The following is a 9,255-nucleotide window of genomic DNA, read 5'->3' on the forward strand; positions in this document are numbered from 1 at the left end:
TAACACAATCTTATGATTATGGTGGCATTAGAGTGGTGAACTTAGAAACCTTTATGACATCTCTTAAAATTACATGGCTTAGAAGGTACCTGACCTATAATACTAAATACTTTAACTTTATCACACAGATATATCCATTTCTTAATACATTTCAAAGTTTTGGTGCTGACTTCTTAAAAAACAAACTACATAATGTGAAAAATGCTTTTTGGAAAGACGTTTTTCAGGGATATATAAAACTCAGCATACAATATCCAAAATCATGGAAAGATTTCTGTGTTTTACCAGTTTGGCATAATAGTATGTTTAAAATGGGAGGAGCAAGTTACTAGTTTTCGAGATTCTCTAAAAAGGGAGTAAAATGGGTGAATGACTTCCTGGATAGAAATGGAAGTCTGTTATCATTTAACAGTTTTATAAATTTATATAATATTCAAACTAACTTTTTTCAGTACCAAAGTATAGTTGAATCTATTAGGGAATTTTTAGATAAATTAAGATTTCCTCATTATGCCGTCAAAGAGCAAAATCCTCTGCAACCATTACCAATAAAAATCATTCAGAGTGCAAAAAAAGGTTGTAGGTGTATTAATGACTTTTTGTTAAACTTTCATAAGTTACCAGATTCAAGTAGAAAATGGAGAGACAATTTAAATTTAAATGCTGATTTCAATTGGAAGTTTATATATAAATCTCCATTTGCAATAATAAAGGACCCAAAACTTCAGTGGTTTCAGTTCAAAATAAATCACTTAATTATTGGCACAAACTATTTATTAGAAAAAAATGAGGAAAAGAAATGATAATCTCTGTACTCTATGTCACAATCACTCAGAAACCATAGAGCATCTATTTGTAGACTGCCAAATTTCACTAACATTTTGGGAAGAAGTTAAAAGATGGATAAAAAGAAAATGTCCTAATGCAGATATTGACTGGTCAATATCAGATATTTTATTAGGTAATTCAAATTTCAGTGCAGCTACTCTATAATTAATTCTGCTTGGAAAATACACTATTTATCAAAGTAAATTTAAGGAGGCGGTTCCTACCTTACAAATGCTTATTAATAGTTTAAGAATACATTTGAAAACTGAGAGGTATGTTGCTAAAAAAACTAAAACATGAATAGCTTTGATAGAAAATGGAAAAGTTTTAGGACTCTATTTGTAGATGGTGAAGTGTAACACGGGGGTCTGGGGCTTCATAGTGACTGCGCCTGTTGTCTTTCTTTTTTTTCTTTGTTCTGTTTTTATTTCTCAATAAAAAATTAACTTAGGTCTGAATTACATGCTATCTATGAAACATTTTAGCTTTTCATTAATTGATATTTTTACTGACTCTTTTCCATTCTGACCTTGTACTTTTTAAACTACATTTTTTCTCTTTTTTTCACATATAACTTGTTGAATAAGTTATTTCAGAGAAGATATGCAATTCTGCAATCTCCACAGAAAAAGTATCTGTTAGAGTTTTCTCCCTTAGATCAATATCATGTTAATGATAAAAAACCTTGCAGTTAAACTAAGCAAGGTAACTATGTATGCTTATTAAGCCGCTAATTTATTGTGTGTAATTGGATCTCTGGAACCTACTTGTCAATTTGTCCTTGTTATTTTCGTACTCGTTTCTTTTTCTTTCGAGCAAGGATAAAAAATTATAATACATCTATTAAAGATATTAATGTAGACCCAAACATTGCAAGTGAAGTTTATTTACTGATAAGTTACTCAAACAGCATTTGAATCATGTGTACGGTCTTTTCACTGTTAATATATTACTAGTCTATCTTTTAGAATAGTCTCCATACGAACACAAGATGTTATTACTTGATGATAATGAACAATGTATATCATTATTTGCTTAGACGTGTACATTTATGCACTTTCAAAAAATTCTTGTTTATGTAGGTAAATTTATTTCTTTTTTTTTTGCATAGACATGTACACTTTCAAAAATTCTTGTTTATGTAGGTAGATTTATTTCTCCAGCTACGCTTGATATTCTATGTAAATATCTTTTTTTGGCACATAAAATCAATGTTTGTGATGAATGTTTGATACTTTGGATGTGGAAATGGAAATAAATTATAAAAAAATAATTACACACCACACATTGCTCTTAAGGATGATATAAACTTTAATCTTGTGAGATGTATATCGGGTAAGTTACACGAATTTAAAACGAAGCTGATTAATGTTGGAGTGGGAAAATTGAGCGTGCGCCGACTAGCACTGACTGCCGTCCATTATTTAAAAAGTACTCAATTAATATGACAGATATTTAATTTTAAACTCTCTAGTCCTGTAGAGTATACAATGAATTAACATCAGTTAAAATAATTGTTTTTGAAATAAAAGTCTACGATTTTCTGGGACAACCCTCGTACATGTACATAATATATAAAATTTGTGTAAACCAATTTATCATCATTGAGAACAACAAACAACTTTTGCTAAAAGATCAAAACTTAATAAAGTTTCTTAAATTTCACTTTATTTTCATGCACTGCTAAACTTTCTATCAGGGCCTCACTACAACTTATAAAATAACTGTCGTGTAAGACATGCGAAAAGTGTGCATGTTGTATATTGAATACAAAGAGATTTAAACAAATGTAGGTCATATTTTGTCTGCCTGATCAGTTGTTGGTAAAAGAACCTTTTTGATTTTGCTTTCACTTTTGACCAATGTTTTATGTTGGCTTCAGTTTATTGGTCAATTCAGAGTTGTTCCCCTTAGATTTTCTTGGGTAGGTACCATCTCTACACATCGTGTACAAAAATACCCACTCTTCTCACCAGAACACTTTTTAAAAAGACTTTCTGCTATCGTGTTATATATTTCAGGTTATGGAATATACTGCCAAGCTGATATACAGTGCCTTTTGTGGATAGGGACAATCTATTGTGCCAGAAACTTCCAAGCCTGCCAGAAGGTGAAAACAGGTATCGTTGTTGATTTTGTGAAGACACTCTTGACATTTACTGCATTTAAGAAACTTCCAACTATACATTAAGTACAATTTATTTCGCGTGTACTGCAGCATACGCGCGTGCAACAGCATTTGAGCCGCGCCATGAGAAAACCAACATAGTGTGTTTGCGACCAGCATGGATCCAGACCAGCCTGCGCATTCGCGCAGCCTGGTCAGGATCCATGCTGTTCGCTTTCAAAGCCTATTGCAATTAGAGAAACCGTCTGGTCAGGATCCATGCTGTTCGCTTTCAAAGCCTATTGCAATTAGAGAAACCGTCAGCGAACAGCATGGATCCATGCTGGTCGCAAAACCACTATGTTGGTTTTCTCATGGCGCGGCTCGTTTGTTTATTTTGCTGCATAACCTCATCCCTTAAATTTAGATTGCTTAACAGTACATGTATCATTTTTAAGATTTTAGTTGGCTGATTTATGCATAAACGTAGCTGAAAATGTTCCAAAAACAAGTACAGGTAACCGCGCAAAGATCGTTCGATTTCAAGCCACCACAAAAATCTTAACTTTCAAAAAGTCTAATTTCACAAAGGCATTTCATTTCGAGCTGGCTGAAAAAATCAGGATTTGGAGAAAAAACATACATGATGGGAAATGTTAGGGTACCACCAGTCACGATGTCCACATGATCAGGTAAACCCTTAATAAAATGAATAGAAAATTAAAAGGCTGGCTTTTTGAGGGCCAATGGCGTGTTCCAGATGCAGAAACAACCAAAGGACGAAGAAATAGCAGCAACAACAACTAGCTAAAAAGCAACAATTTATAAACAGTCGAAAAGACACACACATGTAATATCTTTTAAGTTGTTTAATGTAAGATTTTTACTAAGCGTTTATAGGCTAATTTCACATCTATTCTATCCGAAATGTATTTGGTGGTGCGTTCCTGTTTCATTTCTGTTACAAAAGTCTCCTCTGCATGTTCCCGAACATGTCAGGTGAGTCCAGTCCTCAACGCACGCGTTTCCCTGTGACACAGCTGAACATGACCGGAAGTAGCTCGTAACAACCTTTCTACCTGAAAATGCAGCGAGAATACAAAATGTTTGTCTCCAATTAAAGAGATTGTGTTATATTTTTTGTTGTATTTTATTTGAAGTCATATGAGAGATGAGTTTGCGATACGGCGGACAGTTAACCTAACCAGTGTTCCTGTCTGGATTTTTTACCAGTGTAGACCTATCCTATCCTATGCAAATAATAGTGAACTTCCCCCACATGAATCAGCGGTGATTGACGAATGATTTTAGATCAAATTGTCATGGAGAACTGAACCTAGCCCTGGTATCGATTTCAAAAACATGATATAAAAATAATACATTTTTCTTACTTGTGTCATTTCTTACAACATCTCTTTTGGACAATTGAATGTCATTTTGCCCAGTAAGTATAAATATCTTTCCTCTGACTTGTCTGAAAAGCGAAACATAACTATTTCTGTATCGAAAATGTGCACTTTCTGAGTTGCGCCCCAAACATTATCAAGTTATATCAATGTCAGTTTGATCTTTTATATCTTAAAACAATTTTCTGCAAACAATATGCCTTTGACATGTATCATTATGTTTATAATTACAGTGGTATTTCCAAACAGCCCATTTTGTGTCTGTTTGTATCGGCCAAAAAGTACAGTAGAAGCAGTAGGATTTAACTTTATAATTTATTAAGTTTCTGTTCTATACATTTCCAGAAATTACTTGCTAAGCTACATTTCCAAAAATAAGTGGACTAAAATTTCCCTGTGTGGTTTATATTTATATTTGTAGAGTAACGTTTCAAACAACTCTTTTCTTGCGATACATTGTATTAGAATAATTAACATACTTAATTTTGAAAAAAAAGAATAACTTATAGTTCAAAAACCTTATTTTCTTTAAAAATAACTAAAACATACCCTGTTCCTGCATACATTACTACAACACAGATTCATAAGACAAAGATTGTGTTCAGTTTCAATGAAATTGATGATGAGCGCATAATTATGCTTTTCCATGGTAAACTAATATTTAGTGTATTCTTCTATTTAAGCTCAGCTTGATGTTAACACTAATGGATGAAATATTTAGTCTGTGTTTGTATAAAATTTCGGCAATTACCGTTTGGTAAACCTCCATATCACGATGATTTTCAAAGGTATTACGCTAATGAGGCAGGCTTTGACAACGATGTATTCGGTATACAGTTTTATGTTGTCAGAAGATAACCTGAACATGTAGCATCATTTTTTTTACAGTTTCTGCATCTGAATGATGTGGTCTCTTGCAGCAGGTTCCTGTCCAAAAGCAGGGAGAATAGGGGCAGCAGGGTTGGGATAGATACAGGAGGGCTCCGATAAATATTAATATCCTACAATTTGGATGGTGCATTTTAGGCATTATCATATTGAGCAAAACTATTGGTGATTTATGTGCAATCTGGTTGGAAAGTATTATCCTATTACTAGCTATCTATTACAACGCACACAAGAGAATCGGGGCCGGCCATTAGATTTCAAATGAAAGCAAAAGCTTACTTAAACATGCTTCTTGTCAGGATCAAGAGGCAAGGCAGGTGGTGGCATGTGACATAATTATGTTTCGAAGTGGGAACTCGAGAAGTTTGAAATCCCTAAGGTAAAACGATGCATTTTAAGCTACGGAAAATAAGCAATGCTACCAGTGATTTTGTGATTTGTGTGCACAACCGTCACATCCGTTTTTGGAAGATTTTCGAAAATAAAATCACAAACATGACAAATACGGGAGTTTATGTGAGATTCACCATTGTAAGAGAATGTTTGAAGAAACATTGACAAACTATCTATTATATATACCTTTTTCGAAAATACTTTTATAACATATTCTAAAGAAGTCAAAGGATTGCAATAGAAATTAACGCACATTTTAAAAGGAGACACAGGTGATATTGAAAGATATGTTGTTGTCAATATTTAGAGGATAAATTGTCGTTGTATGATTTCTTTTCCGTCATCATAAATGGCCTGGAAGCATTCGAGGGTTGCAAGTTGTGAGAATATTACTAGTTACTGGATTTGTTAGTGACCGTTTTGCAGAATCATGTTAGATCTGTATGATACATGTAGGGGTTGGGCGGGGGGGGGGGGGGGGGGGGGGGGGGGGGGGTCGGGGTGCCTATAATTACCATACTGATCCTACATACTGTCCTTTGGAGGGTCAGTACCAAACCCTGTAACTGTTTACTTTTTAATCAATGAAAATGTTAGAATCTTGTGAAATGATTTATCTTATCACTCAGACACCTCCGTTTATTCGCTATTAGATAAATATACTATATAAATATTTAAGTGAAAGAAAAATCTCCCCAACAATTTATGTGACAGTTCACCAATTAAGACTGTACTTTTGTCCAAGCCTAAGTCTACAACTTGCGTACTTCATTATCATTGTACTTAAGTCATTTTGAAATGTAAGTGGCCGAATTTGATTATTCAATGGGATAATACTGCACCAAGTCATATATGTAGATTTTGCAGATAAGAAACCTTGCCGTATTAGCGAGACAACAGTAGATTCTTAAAAAATCACGTCATATTCCGGGAAACTGTGCATGCTCAGTTAATCCCAGAATCCACAGGGGTTTGAAAGTTGTATGCAAAAAAAAAAAAAAAAAAAAAAAAATCGACAGGGAACTCACCTTTATCATACATTTCTTGATATGTGCAGTAACTCGAGGAATTGCAGTTCACATGCCCGCTAACACCAATGGAATCCGGGTTATCCATGCATGCTTTCTTATTCCAGACCTCGTTCACATTGTACAGCTTTTCATAGGAACACTGGTAACACAGAAATGATGCTGAAAAATAAGACGTTAAGGTTATTAATTAATCTATTAAACAAAAGATCAAGCATATGTTGATTCGTTATTGATAGCTTTCTTATATCTATATACTTGATACATTCGTTCATTTTTACAGTTTGCCTTGTTCATGTTCCATTCGTTATAAAAATAGTAATAATAATGATAAATATTTCATGAAGTAATCGGTAGCGGGTTAAAGCCTATGAAAGACCGAAGGATGTTCGACTACAAGGCCTTCCAATCCTGAGGTCGGGGTTCGATCCCTGGCAGCTACTCGGGAATTTTCAGAAACGCTTTTCAGTGTTTCCCACCCAACTAGAGGTGTACTGGTCAGGAACCCAGGCAATCCTTGCGTGTATCAGTGCTATACACTGGGCACGTTAAAGAACCAAGGCTGTCTATTCGAAACGAGCTAGGCTAAGTTAGCCGGATAAGCCTGTATCTGATTTCTGATCTCTCTGTCGTGGGGGCTTTGTCTCACTCTGTCCCTCTGGTCAGATCGCTCTGTGTCTGTACTAGTAGAGGATGAATTATGCGCCCTGTGTGGCTGCATTTGAACTATGTAAAGCGCCTTTGGCGCTATATAAATCTGGTATAATTTAATGTACAACGCCGGTGAATATACTATGTGTAAAATTAGGCGTTTAATCAAATAAAAGCAGTTTCAGTTTCAGTTTACAAGACCGAACGGAATTTATTGTCAGTCACTACATAAAGGCATTTTCAGTGTTTCATAGGAAGTTTTTTATCGAAAAATATAACAAATAAAATCTCACCTTCATTCAATCCAAGAATGGACAAGATCAACAGAAGGAAATAAAGCTGCATTTTGACAAGTTAAACGTGTTTTCTCTGTTGAACCAAAGTCCGATCTGACAGTCAAGACAACATATTAGGCTACATAAGCACTTCACGAAAGATAAAAAATCCCTTTCAGCGCATGAAATTTGCACTTATAAAGATAACAACAAGTACATTTTGTCAATGTTCTGAAAGTAAAAAAAAGATATGTGAAGTACCGTGTGTGTTGTAAAAAGGACATTTATTATATCTTGACATGATACCAAGTTCTGAACAGTGCAACAACTACTGATATTCAACAGCCTTAACATATTTCTAGACTTTAGATGGTAAGGATTTGGACGCATGCATACATACTTCCTGAATAACTAAGGTACCTGAACACAGAGATATGTATCGTATGATGTTCTATTTCGCAAGAAAAAATGCCATTAAAAGTGTAGCAAAACACCCACAATTATTATTTCTCCGTATTTTGATATCCGAGAACTGGTCGTGTGTACTGTTTTTGTTTTTAACTGATTACTCGGACCCACAATACCAATGTAAAGCTCCGCCATGGCATCTACAGACGTATTTCTCTTGATTACCCAGGACCACAGTACCTGTGTGAAGCTACACCAGTGAATGTACAAATCTGTTACTGTTTTTTACTTACCTGATTACCCAGGCCTACAATACCTACTTGGAGCTACTCCAGGGCATCTACACATCTATTAATGTTTGTATACTTACAATGTAAGAGAGATACAGACTACAATTGTTGCAAATTTAACATTTAGCTTATGTAAAATGGGAAGGCTCGTTTCTAATGTTGCGAGATCTAATAAACATATACCTAGACTCACTATTTGGGTTTCTAGTTACCAAGGGAGACCATTCGTCAGTATTTATTCCATTAGGGCTTGAACCCACTACCCTTCCGTGGCAATGGTTTGCTCAATCGGCTGCTATGTTGCGAGGGAAACCCTTACATGGCGCATTCATGATTTTAGCGCCGTCATGAGAAAAAGAACACTCGGACAATTTTCGAACACAATTCAGTTAATTTCAAAGCAATATAGATATGCAAGATATATAATATTTACCAAACACACATAACTTTACAGAAATGTAGGGTGAACGTTAAACCGTTAATTACGGACAAGAAAAAAGACCATATGAACCTGTAAATTTATGTAATACTGAACGATAAAATAGTGTTGATACAAAATATTGTGCAGTGCTACTGGGACACAGTAATAGCCAAGTGAGTGGCATAATAACAAATTAATTATAATTATATTGACAATAATAAAAAATAATGATGATAATAATAATGTTGCTCTTCTTGGAAAATCTCGTATGTCGGTTTTGGTCATTTTTACAGGAGACGCGTATACCTAACAATTGATCTCTTTTTGCGTAGTTTTGTAAACAAAAAAAAAAAATAAAAAAAAAAAAAAAAAAAAAAAAATAAGAAAGAGGAACTTTTCGGATAGTTTCACTACACTGTTACACTGCCCATGCCCGTTTCTCAAACTAGTGAAATCTATTTCTACGCTGTTTGAGAATCCAATATTTTTAAATGCTCATTACTGGTAAGCGCCTCCGGTGTGTTCGCAGTTGATGGAATGAGGTGCCGCCATTGAAATGC

The 9,255-nt window shown here is 34.6% G+C and overlaps 1 protein-coding gene across 1 annotated transcript; it reads right to left on the bottom strand.

The window, feature by feature from the left end:
- Nucleotides 1-3,789: 3,789 nt before the first annotated feature.
- Nucleotides 3,790-7,797, bottom strand: LOC123558709 (uncharacterized). Its single transcript, XM_053542510.1, has 3 exons — nucleotides 7,595-7,797; nucleotides 6,651-6,812; nucleotides 3,790-4,014 (listed from the first exon to the last, which is right to left on the bottom strand). The coding sequence occupies exons 1-3, from the start codon at nucleotides 7,644-7,646 to the stop codon at nucleotides 3,854-3,856; spliced, it is 375 nt and encodes a 124-aa protein (XP_053398485.1). The 5' UTR covers nucleotides 7,647-7,797; the 3' UTR covers nucleotides 3,790-3,853.
- Between the last annotated feature and the right edge of the window lie 1,458 nt (nucleotides 7,798-9,255).

This window comes from Mercenaria mercenaria, chromosome 5, assembly GCF_021730395.1.
Source record: "Mercenaria mercenaria strain notata chromosome 5, MADL_Memer_1, whole genome shotgun sequence".
NCBI lineage: Eukaryota > Metazoa > Mollusca > Bivalvia > Venerida > Veneridae > Mercenaria > Mercenaria mercenaria.